Source organism: Notolepis coatsorum, assembly GCF_963971535.1.
Source record: "Notolepis coatsorum genome assembly, chromosome: 16".
Classification (NCBI taxonomy): Eukaryota; Metazoa; Chordata; class Actinopteri; order Aulopiformes; family Paralepididae; genus Notolepis; species Notolepis coatsorum.
The window spans coordinates 1,606,127-1,629,514 of record NC_140180.1 but is presented as its reverse complement, the minus strand read 5'-3'; the positions used below and the strand labels follow the sequence as shown (position 1 = coordinate 1,629,514).

At 45.4% G+C, this 23,388-nt stretch overlaps 2 protein-coding genes across 2 annotated transcripts in view; one reads left to right on the top strand and one right to left on the bottom strand.

Moving 5' to 3' along the window:
- Positions 1-1,457: 1,457 nt before the first annotated feature.
- LOC311242397 (uncharacterized protein) lies at positions 1,458-15,716 on the bottom strand (the record flags this gene model as incomplete). The annotated part of the gene is made up of 4 exons (XM_084331352.1): positions 15,581-15,716; positions 11,912-13,057; positions 1,727-2,710; positions 1,458-1,481 (listed from the first exon to the last, which is right to left on the bottom strand). The coding sequence occupies exons 2-4, from the start codon at positions 13,010-13,012 to the stop codon at positions 1,458-1,460; spliced, it is 2,109 nt and encodes a 702-aa protein (XP_084187478.1). The 5' UTR covers positions 13,013-13,057; positions 15,581-15,716.
- A 4,591-nt stretch (positions 15,717-20,307) lies between these two features.
- The window catches only part of LOC311242598 (uncharacterized protein), a 50,297-nt gene continuing 47,216 nt past the window's right edge, over positions 20,308-23,388 (top strand). Inside the window, exons 1-2 of the mRNA XM_084331581.1 lie at positions 20,308-20,443; positions 21,908-22,888. Coding sequence (XP_084187707.1) covers positions 21,953-22,888 — 936 coding nt within the window. The 5' untranslated portion in view covers positions 20,308-20,443; positions 21,908-21,952. The remainder of the gene's footprint in view (positions 20,444-21,907; positions 22,889-23,388) is intronic.

Sequence of the window (23,388 nt, the reverse complement as noted above, 5' to 3'; positions counted from 1 at the left end):
TGTTCTCAAATCAACGAGTAATCATTTTCAATATCAATAAAAAATAACCATGATTATGATGTTTGCCATAATCGAGCAGCCCTAGTGAACAGCACAGCGATCTGATGACTGAAAGTCGTGTAGTGTGTGTGCCTTGTGTGTTTTCAGAAGCTAATAAAAACACTACTTGACCTCATACCCCCCCACCCCCCCACCACCAGACGATCTGCTCTGGAGGCTCCGTGGAGCTCGGCCAGCAGCTTGGGGCCCTCTACTCTACAGGCGTAGACTGTTCACCTGCCGCATCGCAAGCCTCGGTCTTCTCCTCAGAGTCGCAGAGCGTCTCAGAGAGTGTCTCAGAGTGCGTAGACTGTTCACCTGCCGCATCGCAAGCCTCAGTCTTCTCCTCAGAGTCGCAGAGCGTCTCAGAGTGCGTAGACTGTTCACCTGCCGCATCGCAAGCCTCGGTCTTCTCCTCAGAGTCGCAAAGCGTCTCAGAGTGCGTAGACTGTTCACCTGCCGCATCGCAAGCCTCAGTCTTCTCCTCAGAGTCGCAGAGCGTCTCAGAGTGCGTAGACTGTTCACCTGCCGCATCGCAGGCCTCAGTCTTCTCCTCAGAGTCGCAGAGCGTCTCAGAGTGCGTCTCAGAGTGCGTAGACTGTTCACCTGCCGCATCGCAAGCCTCAGTCTTCTCCTCAGAGTCGCCGAGTGTCTCAGAGAGCGGCGACTGTTCACCTGCCGCATCGCAAGCCTCCATCTTCTCCTCAGAGTCGCCGAGGGTCTCAGAGTGCGTAGACTGTTCACCTGCCGCATCGCAAGCCTCCATCTTCTCCTCAGAGTCCACAAGCGTCTCAGAGTGCGTAGACTGTTCACCTGCAGCATCGCAGGCTTCAGTCTTCTCCTCAGAGTCGCCGAGCGTCTCAGAGAGCTCCGTGCTGCCCGCCTCATTGACCAGCAGCCTCAGCTTGATGGTCTTCTTCTTCTTCCCGTCTCCAGACGCTTTGCCCCGGATCTTAGCCGCCGACTTGCGGACGGCCTTCAGACGAGCTAGTCGGATCAGCTCCACGATGGATCTCTCTGTGGTCGCGTGGTTCAGCCACGCTTTTGACAGATTTCTTCTGTGAATTACTTTCAGCCGCGCTTTTGCCATTCTTCTTTGGTGAATTACTTTCAGTCTTCGAGCCATTTCCTGAATCTTCCATCCGGGAAGAAGCCATTTCCTTGGTTTTTTTTGGTTGCAATTTGATATTTTTCGGAACTCCCCACACACAGTTTTCTTCAGCCCTACGGTACTTTCAATAGATTTGTTCTCCATTTCCTCTGCCGTCGTCTCGGTCGGTTGAGGCTCCGTCCCGACGACCTGCGGCGGTGCCGAGGTCTGGCTTAGATTCACAGGCTTGACTGGACTCGGACGTTGCATGTTAACATACGTGAGCTGACGACCATTCCTCTGGTTCGGCTTCGATGCATTCAAAGCACTATTGACCCTCAATGGTGCGACACTGTGAGCAGGAAGATACACAGCGGGACGGTACACAGGAGTAGGAAGAGGAAGGTACACAAGGGGGCGACGGTACATGGGGGCAGGAGGGCACAATGGGGGGGGACGGTACATCGGGGCAGGAGGGCACACAGGGGGAGGAAGGAAAGCAGGGGGAGGAGGGTACATAGGGGCAGGAGGAGGAGGGCACACAGGGGGAGGAGGGCACACAGGAGGAGGAGGGAACATAGGGGGAGGACGGCCCACAGGTGGAGGGTACTTGGGGGTGGGAGGGCACGCAGGGGGAGGAGGGTACTTAGGGGTGGGAGGGGGGTACTTGGGGGTGGGAGGGCACACAGGGGGAGGAGGGTACTTAGGGGTGGGAGGGGGGTACTTGGGGGTGGGAGGGCACACAGGGGGAGGAGGGTACTTAGGGGTGGGAGGGCACACAGAAGGAGGAGGGTACTTGGGGGTGGGAGGGGGGTACTTGGGGGTGGGAGGGCACACAGGGGGAGGGTACTTAGGGGTGGGAGGGCACACTGGAGGAGGAGGGTACTTAGGGGTGGGAGGGCACACAGGAGGAGGAGAGAACACAGAGGGAGGAGGAGGAGGAGGGAACGCAGGGTACGGCTTGGCTCCAGATTTGATCCCCCAGGTTGGAGGGACAGCAGTGTTGGAGCGTGCAGGGTAGGTCTGGGGTGGAGGATAGGGAGGATAAGAGGAGTGAGGTGCAACAGCACTTTGCTGGGACTTCCCCTCCTCATCCCGTACTGAGGTACCACCAGTGTGGCCATCGGACGAGGAGGACCGACTGTTGCGTTTTGGAGAGTATACTCGCCTGCTCTCTCTGCCCTGATCACCGTCCCTCTTCTCGCCGCCCTTCCTCCCGTACAACCGCTGCTGAATCCGACTCGACATCAGGCCCAGCTCTTCTGATCCCAGATTTATGCCGATGGCCTGCAGCACGTCCTGCATCTGCCTGCACTTCTGCTCATCCTCAGGGTCCCGTCCTGAACCTTCTCCCCCGGATCTCTGGCCGTCCCACCTGTTGGTCTGACTCTCCGGTTGCCAGGGCGGATCTGCGTCGTCTAGCGGAGGCTGAGAGACTATCTTGTTGAGCTTGCTGATGTCGACCCCGTTGTTGAGCAAACTGAGGAAACGCTGGAAGCCCTTGCCTGCAGAGTTCTGCTCATCGGTTTCCAAAGGGAGTCCAGCGCCTTGGTTGGCGACTTCCTGCTGAGGCTCAGGAACCTGACGGAGAAAAGACAGAAGCAAAACTAAGCAACCATACTTTGTTTTCTGAAATAGATTGTCCTGCGGTATATGTTGCTGACTACTTGTACCTGTATGCTATACACATTTCTAGGGGTGTCACGATAAAAAATTGAATGACGATTACGATTGCTTGGAGGCATTTAAAATGTGACTTGGCTGACAAATACAAGCTATATACTGTAGCACACAACCTCTTAGCATGCACCGACTCGCATATGGGACGTTTTTCTGACTTTTTTCAACCGGCACTTTGGCGACCCCTAGTGGCTCGGGTGTGGATATTTTGTAATACAATATATATATCGAATTGAAGGCTTATTTGTTGCCTGTCGATAGCGACAAAATCCGACAAAATCCGTTCAGCGGTGCTCGAGTTACATGCCGGTATTTGAGGCTTGTGCAAAGTACACAGTATTGCGCAAAATACCACTCCCGACTCAGGCTGCAGTAGTTCCGTCAATCTAGATCCGATCTCGAAAATGATTGTGGATCGTTGTAGCCAATGAGTGTGGCTTCCAATGATACCCCATGTGGGGATGTGTGAATCAGGGATCTAGGTGAACAAGTAAATTCTTTAACCGGAAGCCAAATTAATGGAAGTCTATGAGAAAACTGAGTTTTTCTTTGTACACAGTTTACCTAAATCACTCGTAATCACTCATTTCTGAATGGATCTTTATGAAATTTGGATATGTACTACATAAGGCTTCAGGCTATGGCTCCGTATGGATTTGTAAGCCATACCACCTTCTGGGGAAATAGTACCTCTGGACTACTAACTACTACAGAAAAACTTGAGTAACAAGTTTTTTTACAACTCAAGTTCAGACCTATGTTACTCTATTACGTTAGCACTAAAAGTGATATTTTTTTCTGGAATCAGAAACTTCAGAATGTCATTTTTCAAACGAGACCAGGCTCATGCATGTGCTATAAGTATAAAGTATGTTGTTTTGGTTTGCAAAAAAAGTATGCAGTCCTCAAAAACAAAAACGAAAATGGCCAGGAGACTCATTGCAGGTTAACAGGAAAGGGAAAAACCCAAAAGCATAACAGGACTCCTTTAACACTTTCAGCGCCATGGGTCGCTATGGGCATTGGGCCGTTGTGTGCCAGCGCTCTGTTCAATGGGGATAAGTTCCGGTGTTTGCAGTGCTAAACCTATATAAATATTATAGCTATGGATCTAATAACAACGTCGATTGTCAGTGAGTTTCTTACGGCAAAAAACTGATAATTTTTTATACCGTGGTGAATATGAGTATAGTTTTAGAGTGATCCTGTGTAATCCCAGGGAACTCCGTCAAACAGTATTGATTATAAATCGTGCTATTTCTCGCCTGATTATTGAATCAATCTGAAATCAACGCTAGATTATCGGTATTATGTTTCATCATGCATGCACGAAAGGGTGGGGGGGGGTCGTTTTTCTATGCTTCGAGCGCCACCAATGGCATACATTACACAATACATTACACACGCTGAGATCGCAGGGAGAAAAAAATCGGATCAACGCAAGATTGATAATATATAGTCCAAGTTTCAAGTTTCTTTAATAGTTGTCATACAGAAGTACAGAATACTTTTATACAAAATGCTTCTTACTGTTACGCTCCAGAGACCTTGTTGTCTATGATGTACTGCAAAAATAATCCAATTATCCGATCGCCATTCCAAATACTGATCGCGGTCGTGTGTCCAACGTTATCCACCAAAACACATGAACCGGCGGAGCTCGAGTGTCCCCAATCCATGCGTTATAAACATTACTCATGCCCGAGAAGGAAAACCTGGACCGGACTTCTTAGATCGACGTACAGCCCAAGCCAGAGGGTTTCCAATGATGTGCAATACCGGCCGCAAGGCATTAGGCGGCGGTATTGGCCGTTTGCGATCTCAGAGCCATTCCCAATGATAACATCAGGCTGGATGGATGAATTAGAATAGAATAGATCTTTATTTGTCATTGTTGGTACAACGAAATTTGTTAGGAACATCACCACTGGCATACAACATAAGATATAACATGTGCAAAATAATAATGTCAATAATAATAGTAATATAGTAATAAAGTATCAATGTCCCAATATATAACATACCATCATTGTCCCAAGTGCATTTAGTGCTTGTGCAAATAAATTAATAAATATAAATATTTCAGTCTAGTGAGTTGATGGAAGGAGGGGGGGGGGGGCGTTGACTTGCAAAGGATGAAGTATTGTATAGTGCAGCAATGCAAGTCCGGTTCACAGTTATTGTTGTAATGTGGGAGTGGGAGTTATGTCACCGGGGGTGGGATGCGGGGGGGGGGCAAGTTGATGTTCGTCGTTGAGCAGCCTGACAGCCCGTGGGTAGAGGCTGTTGGTCAGTCTGCTGGTTCCGGACTGGATGGATCTGTACCTTCGACCAGAGGGCAGCAGTTGAAAGAGATGGTTTGCTGGGTGGTACTGGTCTAGTAAGATGTTATTTATACGCCGTAGGCAGCGGGAGGTAAAGACTGTGGAGATATCTGGGAGGCTAGCTCCAGTGATCCTCCTCGCAGCCTTGACCACTCTGTGGAGGGCCTCCTTCTCTGCCCTGGTGCAGCCAGTAAACCACACCAGTAGTCCGTACGTGAGTACACTCTCTACTGCGCAGTGGTAGAAGTTGGCCATCAGTCCCTGTGGGAGTTTAGCCCATTTAAGCTTCCTAAGATATTATTAATGGATATAGCGAATAAAAGAAATAACGATTAAAACCCGACTTTTCTCAGGTTTGGCGCTCAAGCGATGGCGAGTTAACCCGACTTATCTCGGGTCTGGCGTCCATTATGTTAAGAATTGGGCTATTTAGGAAAATAGCACTAATCACGTTGTATGCTCCTAATACATTTGATTCAGAGTTTTACAAAACAATCACTAATGTTAGAACTCCATGAATACGCTTTCATAATGCGTGCTGGGACTCCACGATAGACAAATCCGGTCCCTCGGAAACATATGACCAAAAACAGTCCCAATACCCTTAGGACTTGGGCTCGTGATACTGGCCTCACTGACCTATGGCGTTTAGTCAACCCTATGTTAAAGGACTACTCTTGCCTCTCATCCAGAGACAAAACCTTTTCTAGGATTGACTACTTATTCTCGTCTCCTAATTTGTTTGATTATTTCGATGTCTCGCTGGTTCCCTTAGCCCTCTCGGATCACAAAGGGATTTCTTTTACAGCATCGTTTGGCAACCTATCCACAAAAGCCTCTTGTCCGAAAGCCAACTGCTGACCCCTGCAAGTTCTTCTCCTAGCATCTGTTCTAGTGTGTTCTGATCCTTGTGTGAGACTAGCAGGGCTGAGTCGTCTGCAAATAAAAACAAGTTACATGAGCATGCTGCTGACATGTCATTTATGTACAGTAAAAAAAGGAGAGGTCCTAGCACGCTTCCTTGTGGGACCCCACATACAATGGGCTTGGCCTCTGACATAGTGCCACTGACTAGGCTTGGGCGGTATGACGGTATTAAGGTATACCAGGGTATTTAGAAATACCTACGGTATTGATTTTCAATACCGTCCGTCACCGTCAAAATCACAGATGCGCTTCAGTTTCTATAACAGTGAAACGGAGTTTTGAGTGTAGTGCACACACTGAGTGTAGTGCACACACGCGCCAGCAGAGGGCGAGACCGCTCTAGTGGAGCGAGTGGGTCACAACGGTGTTCACGTTTTACGGTAATGTTGCGACAGTGCTGTGAAAATACCGTAAAGCGTTGTGACGAGAGCAGAGTTGTTGTGGCGCAATCAGTCTCTTATTATATGTGAACTAAATTATTATATGTGAACTAAAGAGTACAAGGTTTACACAACAGCCCCCACCCGCCTTTTTATTGTATTTGTACCGTCCTGTACTATCCGCTGTCAGCTGTTTATCTCTCTCTGTGAGCTACTGAGCTTGAATAACTAGCGTTAGCTCACGTTAAGTAGTGTTAGCTCTGCGGCTAATCTTAGATTACCCTGAACTAAATCAATGACTAGGTTATAAAGCATTCGAGTAGTTTTCACTGCACATAGAAGTAGCCAAACAACGGGAGCATTTCGGGAGCATATGACCAAAACCCAGGCAATTTCTAGCCCTTAAGGAATCAAATAGTCTGCCATGGCTATAGGCTAGATGCTAACGCTAAAACGGTGCGGGCTTCTACTGGTGCGGGACTACCGTTCTGAGAGCTGACGATGATTTGTTTACTTGGTAACACGTAACCCCCCCCCCCCCCCCCCCGCGGATGAAAATGAAAGTCATACCGTCAAATACCGTGCACCGGGGTATTATAACATAAAGGTTTGCCGGTTTGAAAATAAGGATACCGCCCAAGCCTACCACTGACCTCAACCCGCTGGACCCTATCGGAAAGGTAGGAAGAGAACCATCTGACCACTGTCTCAGACATACCCAAGGCCTTAAAGGGGAACTCCAACATTTTGGGAAATTAGCTTATTTAACATCTTCCCTGGAGTTAGACAAGAAGATACATACCTTTTTTGTCTCTGTGCGTGCATTTTAGCTTTGGGAATAGACGCTCCGTTAGCATAGCTTAGCTTCATCACTGGAAGTGAGTAGGGGCCGGAGCCTTACAGTGCCTTACAGTGTATTGCAAGGTCTGACATTGACCAAACTTGATATGCATGACCTTGGTGGGCTCTAGGTCAACTCCTGAAAAGGGGGTCAATGTCAGACCTTGCAATCAAAAGTTAGGGGGCACACTGAAATTATGGCAAGGGTTATTAGCCCCCTAACTTTTGATTGCAAAGTCTGACATTGACCCCCTTTTCAGGAGTTGACCTAGAGCCCACCAAGGTCATGCATATCAAGTTTGGTCAATGTCAGACCTTGCAATACACTGTAAGGCACTGTAAGGCTCCGGCCCCTACTCACTTCCAGTGATGAAGCTAAGCTATGCTAACGGAGCGTCTATTCCCAAAGCTAAAATGCACGCACAGAGACAAAAAAGGTATGTATCTTCTTGTCTAACTCCAGGGAAGATGTTAAATAAGCTAATTTCCTAAAATGTTGGAGTTTTCCTTTAAGCTTGGAGAGCAGTAGGTCATGGTTCACTGTGTCGAAAGCCTTATGTAGGTCTAGAAGAACTAGCCCACACAGGTTACCTGAATCTATCTCCCTCCTGACACCGTCTGTAAGATAAAGAAGACATGTTTCAGTAGAGTAGGACTTCCTAAAGCCGGATTGGAGATCGTACAGGAGGTCATGGCTGCTTGCATATTCCTGGACTTGTTCATGGACTATCTTCTTTAGGACTTTGGATAACACACTTAAAATTGAGACTGGTCTATAATTGCTGGGGTCAGATTTGCTCCCTTTTTATATATAGGGATGACTTTGGCATTCATTTTTTTTTGTATCCTCTTTCTCCGATTTTTCTCTTTTTCTCCCCATCCCAATTTAGTTGTTATGCCAATTCCCCCCCTCCCCTACCTGGTTGTTGTGCGCATGTTCCCCCTACTGGTCGGTACAAGGGAACCCTGAAGTCTACCGCATGCTTCCTCCGACACATGCGGAGACAGCCAGTGGCTCTCTTTTCACCTGGCAGCGAGGACTCATTGGTGAAGTGTAACGCGTGGGAGGTCACGCTGCCTCCACCACTTCCTGCCTTTAGCTGAGCAGGCGCCCAGACCTGACCTGTAGGCGTTGCTGTCCACAACGCCAGATTACCACCCACGACTTCCCTCCCGCTAACTCAGATAAACGAGTTAGTAGGACGATCGGCCCAAGCCGCAGGCAATGCTGACTCCCGGAGTAGAGAACGCAGCCTCTTGCATTGGTGACGAGCGCAATCTCCGCTACGCCACCCGACCGCCTGACTTTGGCATTCTTGAAATCGGTGGGTACCATGCCTAGGTCCAGGGAGAGGTTAATAATATGGGTTACTGATGGAGCTATAACTCCGGCTGCATCCCTCATGTTGTGAAGGGCCAGATTAAAGCTGAGAATCTACGTTTATTGTTTTATATACCTTGTACATTATTTATATATATAAGTTATATCCCTTTAATCCTGCGTTTGAATCCTAGTAATATTCACTTTCCTCCCTGGATAATGCCCCCTGACGGTGGCGCCAGGCAGTCTCGCACTCAGACAGGTTCAAGGGCGAGTCTGGGCAAGTCGGGACATGCCCTTGGCAGCGCATTGATTCCGGGCAAGTGGTTAGGTTTGGCACTAGAAAGCCACTTAAGAGCGATAAAACGCAAAAAAGAGCCAGGGGAATGGCCAAAGTTTAAAAAAAAGAAAGCCACTTAAGTATATATATCGTGGCAGGTGCGAACAGCAGTAGTGTGATTCTAATGTAGTGTGAAGCAGTTCGTCTAAACAGTGTTGAGAACCACGTGCGAAGTGAATAGTAAAAGTGTCAGAGTTAATGCAGTAACGTCAAGTTCGACTTAGCTTAATGTGAAGTAAAGAGTTGTTATTTATTGTGCATCGTGCCAACAGCAGTTCGTTCGTGTGCAGCATTACCCAGCAGTTCGTTCGTTTAGTAGCTAGTGGAACCTTAGCTAGTGTGCGTGGACTAAATACATTGGTGCCAGTACACGAGGAGGGCCTAGTCGTGGAACCTACTGGACATGTGCATATTGGAACCTACGGCGGCGATTGCAGAACCAGTATTGGTTGGATTATAGTGATTGTGGAACGTACTACCTGGAGAAGAGCATCGTTAATACCCACTGTCGTTTGGATTTAACCACCTTGAAGATTTACCTCGGGCTAGCTTCGTGGACCGAAGCTAGCTGGCTATCGTCATTGCTATCGGGCAATTGGATTACAGTTATTGCTTTGTTGCTGAGCCTTTGGATTACAAGGACTGGATCTATAAGAGAACCCCTTCTTCTTCAATTGAACAGACTGAGTATCCGAACATTCTTCTTCCCTCCAGAGCTTACATCTCTGGGAGGAAACCCCTTGTCTCCAGCGGTGCCAGCGTTTCCCCCTATATTGCTATCCTACATCAGGCGGCGTTAGTCTAGTACCCCATTGTAGGAATTATTCTATTCCCACTGACTTTTGCTACTGACTGACTTATTCATATTCTTCGCCATACAAGCGCGACCTTAATTCCTATCTCTATACAATTTGCTGCATAATAATAAATACCCTCAATGATATTTCTTTGTCACCGTGACGTGTTCTTCTGAGTGTCTGCCATAATTAGTTGTACTGTCTGGCAAGTAATACTAAGTACATAATTAGCAGTGGTTTATCTATCACAATCTTTAATACAGTCAGGGTTTTGTAACCCCTCAGTTACACCTCAGAAACCTGGCACTGATGCCATCTACACCTGTGGCCTTCTTGATTTTAAGCTCACCCAGCAACTAAAGTGAATAGTTTACTGGGCCATTTTGTTAAACAGTAATGTTAGCTAACGTTAGCACACGGAACAACGATAGCTAGTTAGCCAACGCTAGCCAACAGCTGCGAAAAACGAATGCCAAAATGACGCTATCAGACGTTGATATCAGGAGCTATCAGTAGCTAGCCAGCTAGATAACATTAGACAACGCCTCATGTATTAAACTTACTAAAGTGAATAGTTTACTGGGCCATTGTTTAATGCTTCAGTTATGTTGAAAGAGGAGCTCCTGCACTATTGCCGGAGCGTTTGTTGACATGATGGGTCTGTGAGGGGGAGGGGCAAGGCGTGCACTGCAGCAGCTGTGTGGTGCTGAGAAGACAGCGAGTGAGAACTCAGCTGAGAATTGGATCATGTTTTCCGCGCGTGTCATCGATCGGTTTTCGCGATTGGCGAAAATAAAGCATTATCGGAATTCACCAATCTCATATTTATACTGAATATCGGCCGATACCGATCGCTGGCCAATCGATCGGGGCATCCCTACCCATCATATATTCTATATTATTACTAATACACGTCCAAATCATGTTGATTATCGAGTTATGGCAAATAGGGCTGGGCGATATGGAAAAAAATCATATCGCAATAACGATATGATAATGTTATCATATTTCTCGATATCGATAATTATCGAATTGTTATAAGTATAATTTTTTTTTTTTTAACAACAGATGTATGTTTATTTTGCAGCAATTCTTTGTCATTGCCGCCATCTTTAGTGTTACATCCCCTCACACTCCAGTTCTCAGGCTGCAGCTGGTTTAAAAGCGAAAGTAAACCGGCTTCTCTGCTGGCTGTGGCTCCAGGGGAGTTGAACAGTTCTGGCTCTGCTAGTTTATTTTCGATCTTTTGGCGCTTTTTTGGTGGACAAACCACCGCACATGTGCACCGTGACTGGAGACTAGCAAAATAAAAGTGCGACGTTTATAGCAGCGGAAAACGTTTATTTTGTACATTATCGAACGTTAACACGAACCTAAACTAACGTTACAACTAACCTAAAGTTAGTTTAGGTTCGTGTTAACGTTCGATAATGTACAAAATAAACGTTTTCCGCTGCTATAAACGTTGCACTTTTATTTTGAAAACCCCAGAAAGGAAGTCATTATATATGCTTTACCATCCTGTTCTGTGTTAGCTCCGGTTAGCTCAGAGCGTCCAGTAGTTAGTAGTATATTATCAATACCAGCCATTGGATTACTGTTTTCTAAATTGGGGAGGCTTTTAATCGTCAAGGTAATAGGATTTTAAGTCATGGTATCCATAAACTTCAATCGGTTCGGATCCTTTGAATGAATGAGAATGTCAACAATCACGACGACACGTTGAAATCACTGACTGCGCTCAGAGAGGAGTGGTTAGGCAAAAAATAGTTCAGAGTATATTTGCTTATAAAACGTAATTGTCTAATTCAATTATTTTTTATTTCTCCACGTGGTGAATACACAGGTCACAACATGTTTACACGAACGTTTTGGAGTGTATTTCGTGACTGTATACAGTGTAAGGGAACGTCAGGCTCCGGATCACCCCCACTTCCAGTGATGAAGCTCCGGATCTCCCCCACTTCCAGTGATGAAGCTAAGCTATGCTAACGGAGCGACTGTTCCCAAAGCTAAATGCACGCACAGAGACAAAAAAGGTATGTATCTTCTTGTCCAACTCCAGGGAAGATGTTAAATAAGCTAATTTCCCAAAATGTTGGAGTTTTTCTTTAAGAATTTAAGACTTTATTACCCCACAGAAAAATACATGTGAATGGAGTGATAAACTAACCTTTGGAGGAAATCCTTCACCTCTAGTCCTTTCCCACAAATCATCATGGTTCCTGCCTTTAGAAGCTCCGTCCTGGCGATATTCAGGTGGTGGTTTATGTGTGAACTCCTCTGGTCGCTGCCTGTAGGAATCACTAGGTGGTGGTTTATGTGGGAACTCCTCTGGTCGCTGCCTGTAGGAATCACTAGGAGGTGGTTTATGTGGGAACTCCTCTGGTCGCTGCCTGTAGGAATCACTAGGAGGTGGTTTATGTGGGAACTCCTCTGGTCGCTGCCTGTAGGAATCACTAGGAGGTGGTTTATGTGGGAACTCCTCTGGTCGCTGCCTGTAGGAATCACTAGGAGGTGGTTTATATGTGAACTCCTCCGGTCGCTGCCTGTAGGAATCACTAGGAGGTGGTTTATGTGTGAACTCCTCCGGTCGCTGCCTGTAGGAATCACTAGGAGGTGGTTTATGTGTGAACTCCTCCGGTCGCTGCCTGTAGGAATCACTAGGAGGTGGTTTATGTGGGAACTCCTCTGGTCGCTGCCTGTAGGAATCACTAGGAGGTAGTTTATGTGGGAACTCCTCTGGCCACTGCCTGAACTCAAGATCTTCCTCGTCGCCCTCTGTAAACCTCCGGTGCTTGCTTTGAGAAGCGCTCTGTTTCGGCGAATCCTTGGAGCTACCAGACAGCCGTTTCAGAGCGAGGGCAGCCTTCTTGTGGCTAATCCGGTCCTCGATCGCCTGGAGTTCCCTCTTCCTCCGCAGAAGCTCCTGGTCCTCGCTCCGAAGTTTCGCATATTCACTTTCCAAGTCGACGTCCTCGTCTGCGGCGCTTCCGGGAGGACTGCCTCTCCAGTCTAGCGGCTCTTTGCTGTAGCCCCTCTCGGTCGAGTCGTCAAGCTCCCAGTCTCCCCTGGCCTTCTTCGAGTCGTCAAGCTCCCAGTCTCCCCTGGCCTTTTTCACGCTCGCTGCCTCTCCTCCAGACCCGTGGTAGGGATCCCTGGAGACACCACCGGCGTGAATCTGTTTGTCTTTCCACTGGTCATCGTGGTCGTCCCATTGTGCCGTGCCTCTGTCTCCATACAGCACCCAGTTGTCAGATCCCCTCGAGTTCATTCTCCCGAGATGATGTTGGTGAATGGGTGGGTTTTCAACGCTTTACTGCAACATAAAAAAAACATTTTTATTGTACATGAATTGTTTTAATGGTTGAGTGATGTGCCACACTTCACTGGGAAGCTGCACATTTCCTCAGATCTATGCTCAACATGCTGTGTGCATTTGAGAACTTGCAGCTTGTTGTTATAGAATAGAAATACTTTTAGTCACCCTGAGGGAAATTTGGCACTACAAATCGCTCACAGTAAACATCTAGGTTACAAAACTATTAGTCACAAATAAGAATAAAAAATAAGCCTAAGAATGAAATAAGCCCAAGAATAAAATAAATAAAATACGGTCAGGGATTTACATTTCCTATGTTATAATATGTATACATTCTAATATAAAATCTAATCTAAAATATAGAGTAAAAATATACAGAAATCTACAGTAAGTGTAATATTGAACAATGTTGTTTTTTAAAAGTAAAAGTCCAGGAAGATGGTAAATGTCACCCTGTGTCATTTACACTGCTCAGTGATGCAGTGTAAAGTCTGATGGCTGTTATCAATCTTGAATTAGTCCTCAATGCTAGAACAAAATTGATTCTCCAGAGCTAGAAATGTTGATTATGAGCAAGTACATTTTATATACCCTAAGTGGTTAGAACATTGAGAGTCACTCAGTACAAATATCTTTGACTTGTGGCTTGATGAGAAATGTTCATTTCCGTTCCATGTGGATATTCTTGCTTCCAAGCTGCGACAGAAAATTGGCTTCCTGAACAGATATAGATCCAGCGTTCCTGTGATCAGTAGAAAGAGGATTGTTGAAGCTGTTTTCGTTATCAATTCTGGACGATGGTGGTGTGATTTATAGACTGCGGCTTCAGCTCTTAAACCGCTGGACTCAGTCTATCAGACTGCTTTCAGAATGATATACCTATTTTACACATCCAAATTACTTTTTGGGCAGCTGCAAAAGTTAATATTGTGGGAAAGACTAGACCAGTGTTTCCTCAACTGGTGGGTCGCGGGGCCATTTTGAGTGGGTCGCGCGCGGATGCGTGTTTATAAAAAAAAATTAAGAAAAATGTTTAAAAAATATATATATTTTTGTTGCACTACCTATCTTTGTGAAAGTGGCTTCTCAGCTCTGGTCCAGCTGAAGACAGAGCAGAGGAACAGATTGGACATTGAGCATGACCTCAGAGTTGCTTTGTCTACCATCACCCCAGACTTTGAGACTCTTGTCAGGAGCAAACAACATCCCCAGTTATCCCATTAGTTCCCTGGGATGTTGAGCTAAGAAGTCTGCTAAGAAGCATATATTATTTATTATTATTATTTTATTTCATTGTGTTTTTAGCCCTTAGTTGCAACCCCAGTTATCCCATTACTAGTTCCCCCAAACTTACTGTATGTCTGTTATGTTAAGCTAAGAAGTCTGCTAAGAAGAAGTAAATGCCCAAAACCCCCACCACCTCCTAATAGACAGTCTCCTCCCCACCGCATGTATATATTCCCTCCCCGCCGTATGTATATCTCTCTCCCACCCACCCACCCACCCCCTCCTAATGTACAGTCCCCTCCCCATCATATGTATATACTCTGTCAGGATCTAGGGGTAACAGTACTGTATATTTGAATACCGTTATGTCACAAATGTATCAGTACTAAATACCTATATGTCCCTATGCCATAAATGTCATGTATGTTGTGTATGTGTCATAAATGTCTATATGAATTGAAAATGGGGGACCCTGATGGAAACAAGACAAACGTCTTTCTCAGGTCTGCATCCCCTTAACAATTGTATGTATTGAGCCGTACTGTATTGTACCCATTCTGCAATCTGTTAAATAAAGTTCTCATTCATTCATTCAAGCATGTTATTTATTATTATTTTATTTCATTGGGTGTTTAGCCCTAGTTGCACTTTTGTTTATTTTTTGTGTTTATTTCATGTTTTTAACAGTGCGTGAAAGATTGTGTATTACTGCAAAAAAAAATGTTTGAAATAAATCATGTTTTTACATTCAGATCTAAATTGTATTGCCTATCATGTGTATGTATGTCATGTATGTATTACCCTGCCCATACCTGTATCTCCCCTCCCCCCTCCTGCTCGAATTTCCCCAAGGGGATCAATAAAGGAATATCTGATCATGATGCAATTGAAACCACCGAAACGGATAGTAAGTTAATAATGAATAATTAAATTAATAATGAGGTGATCGACCACGTAGCTCCCGGCGTCCTGCCTCTCCCATGGCGGCGGAGCAGCCCGGCTCTGGTCGGCCCGGGTCGGCTAGGTTCCCCGGTGAGAGAGGGACCGGGAGCCCGACGGTATGGATGTTTTATTTTTATTTTACTTACTCGGAAGCATTTTAACATGACACCTAAACATAAAACCCGTGGTTTATTTGTCAAACACTTGCCCCGAAATTGTGGATATGTCCCAACTTGTAAAGAAGTGCAATGGAGTCCGTGTGTTTACTGGGGGCTGACATCTTGATCACAACGGAGTCCGTGAGTTTCCTGTGTTTTTATCCTCCTGTCTGTTGACGTGACATCAACTCACCTGGTGTTAAGGACGACGAGAGGACGAGGTCCCTCCACAGCTGCTGGTTTGCAGAAACATGGATCTGGAAACATCCACTTGATCAATGAACCGAGTAACGACACCGAGCAGCCGGGCTGTGAAGAATGGAGTTAGGTCCAAACTGAACTGCACTTCCGCCGGAGACAGCAAGCGACAACAAACCTTCCGGTCGGGCTTTCTTACAAAATAAAGGCACGGTTTTGTGCAAGTGTGCGGTAGTCAAATGTTATTGATTTATTTTGCACATTAAAACAACAAGCAATACGCATTTTAATTAACGAACATATAAATACAACACAAATTATGTTTGCAAGAGTATCCTCTATGGCACCACAAATCCTCAATAAACCCAGTGCACAGAACTCTGGCACCTACATGCTATATACAGAGTTATATATTATGGGTTATATGCATTGATTGATTGATTGACATTTTTATTAACAGATTGCAGAATGGGTACAATACAGTACGGCTCAATACACACAATTGTTAAGGGGATGCAGACCAGAGAAAGACTTTCGTCTTGTTTACATCAGGGTCCCCCATTTTCAATTCATCAGGTGTATAATTAAGTAGGTATATATAAGGATCATAGTTCACACAGTATGGGTAACAGAGCCTAGAGTATAGGCAACAGAGTGCCATATTTATATTTACCGCATATATATCCATGTCTGAATATACCTGCATATAATCCTTATGTAACGGATGGTATCGTGAAGCGCAGTCAAGAAGGGCTGGGCTGGGCTGGGGGAGCTCCAGTAGCTCACCGCGTACCTCGAATGCTATTTCGGCGTCGGGGACAACTGATCTGGGGTAGCGAGTTCGACTCCCGGACTAGCCGTATTTTCTCAGAGTGTCTTTCCCCCGATCTATACCCCCATTATATGATATTCTGTACCCGAAAAAAACTAAAACAAAAGGCTGGCTGCCACAAAACAGTCACATCTAGAGACCTCAAAACCTACTCTAGCGAGGCCTTCAACCTTGAACTGGAGAGTCTGGACTGGTCAGATGAACTCAATGGTACACTGGTTGACGAAACATGGCTAGGTTTCAAAACCAAATTCTCAGCATGGCCCCCCTAAGAACCACCAGGGTAAAAAATCGCGCTGAGCCGTGGATGCACTCCGAAATACTGGCCGCTATGAAAACCAGAGACAAAAAATGCTCTGAGTTTCGTAAAAGTCAGTCAAAGCTTACTAAAAGCACGAGCAGTGAACTCCAAGCCCACGTGACTGAACTCAAACTAGAAAGAAACAGACTAAGAAACGACGTAAACTCCATGATCAAAACTGCAAAAAAGAATTTCATCAATGACAAAACTGAGGAAAACAAAAACAAACCACGTGAACTTTGGAAATTACTCAATAATCAACTAGGATGCAGTAAAAAACTTAAAACCAGATTCGCAAACATAAACATAAAAACGGACAACACGCTCATCACAGACAAGCTGGATGTAGCCAATTACTTAAACATTTTCTTCACAAACATAGCCACAACACTGGTAAACAAACTACCCTCCCACTCAGGGCTTTATGGGGTAGAACACATAGTAGCTTACTACAAAAACCTAGGGGTCCGCAAGGACGACTTCAAGCTGGAAATGGTAACAACAGATGAGGTACTCAATAAACTGAGCGCCCTCCAACCTAACAAGGCCACTGGCCATGACAACATCCCCTCCAAATTCCTCAGAGACTCAGCAGCCGCCATCACACCAATCATCACACACATAATAAACCTCTCCATAAAACAGGGACACGTCCCCAAGGACTTCAAAATTGCGAGGGTGACCCCTCTGCACAAAAAGGGCAGCAAATTAGACCCAGGCAACTACCGCCCTGTTTCTATTCTCACCTCCATCTCGAAAGTCATGGAAAAAATAGTCTACGAACAGGTCGAAAAGTACCTAGCGGAAAAAAATCTAATCTACGAATTCCAATCTGGCTTCAGAACATCCCACTCCACTGACACATGCCTTCTCTATTTGAATGACCACATCAAACAAGAGGTGGACGCAGGCAAATACTGCGGCATGGTCATGCTGGACCTACAAAAGGCCTTTGACACGGTCAATCACTCCATTCTGATTGACAAGCTAAAAGCAATTGGTTTTGATAGTCTATCAGTGAGCTGGATGCAATCCTACCTTGAGGGGAGGGAACAGATGGTGGAGGTAAACGGTACTCTATCCCCCCCCCTCACAGTGAGCTGTGGTGTTCCACAAGGAAGCATACTAGGACCGCTACTGTTCCTAATTTATGCAAATGACATGTCGTCAGCTTGTGACTGCAACTTGTTCCTGTTTGCGGACGACTCAGCCCTGCTGGTCTCTGACAAGAACAAGTTACAGGTTGAAAAAACCCTCAGCTCGGAACTAGGCAGAATCTGCATATGGCTCGCTGATAACAAACTATCATTACACATGGGCAAAACAGAGTCCATTCTCTTCGGTTCAAATAACAAACTCAGCAAGACCGACGGCTTCTCAGTTACAGTGGGTGACAATATTGTCACAAGGAAAGATGAAATTACCTACCTGGGTTCCATCCTAGAGGCTAATCTCTCCTGTGACAAAATGGCATCCAATGTAATAAAAAAAGTCAACCAACGAACTCGATTCTTGTACCGGATCTCCTCTCTGGTAAACAAGAACACCCTGAAGACTCTGGCAGGAGCACTCATTCAGGGGTACTACGACTATGCTTGCACCTCATGGTACCAAAGCACCTCAAAGGCGCTAAAAACAAAATTACAAACATCTCAAAACAAACTGGTCAGACTACTGCTTGACCTTACTCCTAGAACCCACCTCACCCCTGCCCACTTTGACAACCTAGGATGGCTTAGAGTAGACGACAGAGTACAACAACTTGCAATGGGCCTGGTCTACAAGATACACTACACGACCAAGGTACCCATGTACATGTCAAAATACTTCCCAAAGGTCAGTGAATACCACGATCACAACACCAGAGGGAGCTCCACAAATCATGTTAAACCCAGATTCGGCTCAAATAAGGGACTAAACACGTTTCGCAATTATGCCACATCAATGTGGAACGCCCTACCCAAAGCTGTAAAGGAATGTGGATCACTACCCACTTTCAAAACCTCTCTCAAGGGACACCTACGGGAGACTGCAATTCAACACTGGCCCCTGTAAATATCCTAACCCAACCCCCTCCAATGTACAGTCATTTACCTAGTATGGTTTTGTCAATAGTTCAATGTACAATTGTGTTTGTTTGTACAGTGTCTCCTCCCCCCCCCTCAATGTACAGTGTTACTTGTTTATACAGTGTGCCCCCCGCCCCCCCCCAACCACCTCCAATGTAAATTACCCAGTATGGTTGTCAATATCCCAATGTACCCAACCCCCCCCACCCAACCTCCTCCAATGTACAGTTTCTACGTCAAATGTATATACTCCCTTTTCTTGACTCCTTCTGTATCACAAAAAGTACTGTATTTGCAAATCTGGTACGTCATAAATGTATAGATGTAGCAGTACTGACTATCTGTATGTCATGTATGTCATATATGTCTATATGAATTGAAAATGGGGGACCCTGATGGAAACAAGACAAACGTCTTTCTCAGGTCTGCATCCCCTTAACAATTGTATGTATTGAGCCGTACTGTATTGTACCCATTCTGCAATCTGTTAAATAAAGTTTTCATTCATTCATTTCATTCATTCAACCTGTTTCTGTCGGTCATGCTTGACCAGGAAAAAAGCGATAAACGCTAAAAGAACCAGCTGACTGGTCAAAGTTTAAAAAAAAAAATAAGGGCTGGGGTGAGTAGCGGTGCTGTGGGTTAAACTCACTCTCACATCCTCAAAGACAGATAGACACGTTGCAAAGTAGTGGATTCACCTCTTGGTATAGCGGTCTGTGTTGCTGCCTGCGGTGTGGGAGACCGGGGTTCGACTCCCACTCGGGGCATCGAAGTTTGAGGTGACGTTGTCACAACCGTTACATATATACCTACTTATACACCTGCATATAACCCATATAACTCTGTATGTGATAGCATGTAAAGGTGCCTTCTGTATGTACTGGGGTTTATTGGGGATTTTGTTTGTGGTGCCACATAGAGGATATTTATTTATTTATTTATTTATTTATTTATTTATTTATTTATTTATTTATTTATTTATTTATTTATTTATTTATTTATTTATTTATTTATTTATTTATTTATTTATTTATTTATTTATGTATGTATGTATAAGATAAGATATTCCTTGTATGTATGTATGTATGTATGTATGTATGTATGTATGTATGTATGTATGTATGTATGTATGTATGTATGTATGTATGTATGTATGTATTTATTTATTTATTTATTTATTTATTTATTTATTTATTTATTTATTTATTTATTTATTTATTTATTTATCCTTTATTTATCCAGGAATGTCCCATTGAGATACAAGATCTCTTCTACCAGGGAGTCCTGACCAACACGGCACACAGGATACTCTTGCAAACATAATTTGTGTTGTAGTTATATGTTCGTTAAAATGCGTTATTGCTTGTTGTTTTAATGTGCAAAATAAATCAACAACATTTGACTACTGCACACTTGCACAAAACCGTGCCTTTATTTTGTAAGAAAGCCCGACCGGAAGATTTGTTGTCGCTTGCTGTCTCCGGCGGAAGTCCAGTCAGTGTGCATTTCAGTTTGGACCTAACTCCATTCTTTACAGCCCGCGTGCTCGGTGTCGTTACTCGGTTCATTGATCAAGTGGATGTTTCCAGATCCATGTTTCTGCAAACCAGCAGCTGTGGAGGGACCTCGTCCTCTCGTCGTCCTTAACACCAGGTGAGTTGATGTCACGTCAACAGACAGGAGGATAAAACAGGAAACTCACTATGAATTGAAAATGGGGGACCCTGATGTAAACAAGACGAAAGTCTTTCTCTGGTCCCCACCCCCTTAACAATTGTGTGTATTGAGCCGTACTGTATTGTACCCATTCTGCAATCTGTTAATAACATGTTCAATCAATCAATCAACGTTTTAGTTTAGTGTACAGTAAATGGCCAAGTATGGTTGTCAATATTCCAATGTACAGTTTTGCTTGTACAGTTGTACAGTGTCCCCCACCCACCCCCCCTCCTACCCACCTTTGATTATAATTATGCACTTTTACTGTAAATTGTGCCTCTATGCATTATCTACTATGATATGCACTTTAGGGGATGTTGATATCAACTTTAGCATTTGTCCTTTTATACTGTCTGTGTTTACATATTTTTTTCTGTACTGTTTCTACTCTGCTCCTGTATTGGATTAGTTGTAGACACACAGTGTTTGCTCTGTACCTGTATATTCCAATGTGGATTCGTCCATACATGGCAAATACAATCTCTGACTCTCTCTCTCTACTGTAGATTGCTGTATATTTTTACTGTATATTTTATATTAGAATGTATATACATAGGCGGTTAGGTGGTCGAGCGGAGATTGCGTTCGTCACCAGCCCCGGAGCTGTGAGCTTGGTTCGCCTGTTCGAATCCAGCTCACAGCTCCGGGGTTGTCACCAGCTTGGCTGGCCGTCTGCACTGATACAATTGGCTGTATCAGAGGGTGGGAGAAGCTGGCGGGGTGGGTCCGGGTCGTTGTAAACAGCGACTCCTACAGTTCGGTCGGGGCGCCTGCTAAGCGCGGATTGGACGTGAGGGGGATAGTGTGATCCTCCCACACGCTACGCCCTCTCAGTGAGAATCCGCGCTGCCAGGTGAAAAGAAGCGGTGATTGGCTGGACGTGTGTCGGAGGAAGCACGTGGTAGCCTCCACTCTCCCAAAATGATCTGACTGTGGGGGGTAAAGCGCAGCGACCAGGAAGGGACTGGGAATTGGCATACGACTAACATTGGGATGGGAGAAAATCGGAGGAAAATGGAGGGGGAAAAAGACCAATAAAAAAAAAAAAAAAAATGTATATACATAACATAGGAAATGTAAATCATAGACCGTATTTTATTATTTATTTTATTCTTAGGCTTATTTTATTCTTTATTCTTAGGCGTATTTTTTATTCTTATTCGTGACAAATAGTTTTGTAACCTAGATGTTTACTGTGAGCGATTTGTAGTGCCAAATTTCCCTCAGGGTGATTAAAAGTATTTCTATTCTATTCTATAACAACAAGCTGCAAGTTCTCAAATGCACACAGCATGTTGAGCATAGATCTGAGGAAATGTGCAGCTTCCCAGTGAAGTGTGGCACATCACTCAACCATTAAAACAATTCATGTACAATAATTTTTTTTTTATGTTGCAGTAAAGCATTGAAAACCCACCCATTCACCAACATCATCTCGGGAGAATGAACTCGAGGGGATCTGACAACTGGGTGCTGTATGGAGACAGAGGCACGGCACAATGGGACGACCACCATGACCAGTGGAAAGACAAACAGATTCACGCCGGCGGCGTCTCCAGGGATCCCTACCACGGGTCTGGAGGAGAGGCAGCGAGCGTGAAGAAGGCCAGGGGAGACTGGGAGCGTAACGACTCGAAGAAGGCCAGGGGAGACTGGGAGCTTGACGACTCGACCGAGAGGGGCTACAGCAAAGAGCCGCTAGACTGGAGAGGCAGTCATCCCGGAAGCGCTGCAGACGAGGTCGACCGCTACAGAGACTGGGAGTTCCCACATAAACCACCTCCTAGTGATTCCTACAGGCAGCGACCAGAGGAGTTCACATATAAACCACCTCCTAGTGATTCCTACAGGCAGCGACCAGAGGAGTTCACATATAAACCACCTCCTAGTGATTCCTACAGGCAGCGACCAGAGGAGTTCACACATCAACCACCTCCTAGTGATTCCTACAGGCAGCGACCAGAGGAGTTCCCACATCAACCACCTCCTAGTGATTCCTACAGGCAGCGACCAGAGGAGTTCACACATAAACCACCTCCTAGTGATTCCTACAGGCAGCGACCAGAGGAGTTCACACATCAACCACCTCCTAGTGATTCCTACAGGCAGCGACCAGAGGAGTTCCCACATCAACCACCTCCTAGTGATTCCTACAGGCAGCGACCAGAGGAGTTCCCACATAAACCACCACCTAGTGATTCCTACAGGCAGCGACCAGAGGAGTTCCCACATCAACCACCTCCTAGTGATTCCTACAGGCAGCGACCGGAGGAGTTCACACATAAACCACCACCTGAATATCGCCAGGACGGAGCATCTAAAGGCAGGAACCATGATGATTTGTGGGAAAGGACTAGAGGTGAAGGATTTCCTCCAAAGGTTAGTTTATCACTCCATTCACTTGTATTTTTCAGGGTATCTGTGGGGTAATAAAAAGTAGGGGTGGGACGATACATCGATCCAGATCGATATATCGATCTTATCAATTATCAAATAGGATCGATGCAATGTAAAAAGATTGATTCATATTGCGATACTCGTATTTTGAAAATCCCCATGTGAGCAATGCATATCCGCCGGCCGCCACAACAGTAGCTCAGCGCAGCTCAGCGTGTGTTAACGTTAGACAGCATTGCTTCAGAGTCCGCCTATTTTGCGACCCGAAATAAGTGCCTGTTTTTTTCCCCACAACGGGTCAAATGCATCTAACATGCTTTGCATCCTCGCCATTCCTTTATGCCCACGTCGCGTTAAATACCGAAATTAACGTTGCGTTAGCGTAAGCTAACTAAGCTAAGCTGATCAGAGCCATATAGAGAGAACAGCAGAGGTCCACTAGGGACTGGGAAGGAGGGGGGTTACTGCATTCTCGAGATAGC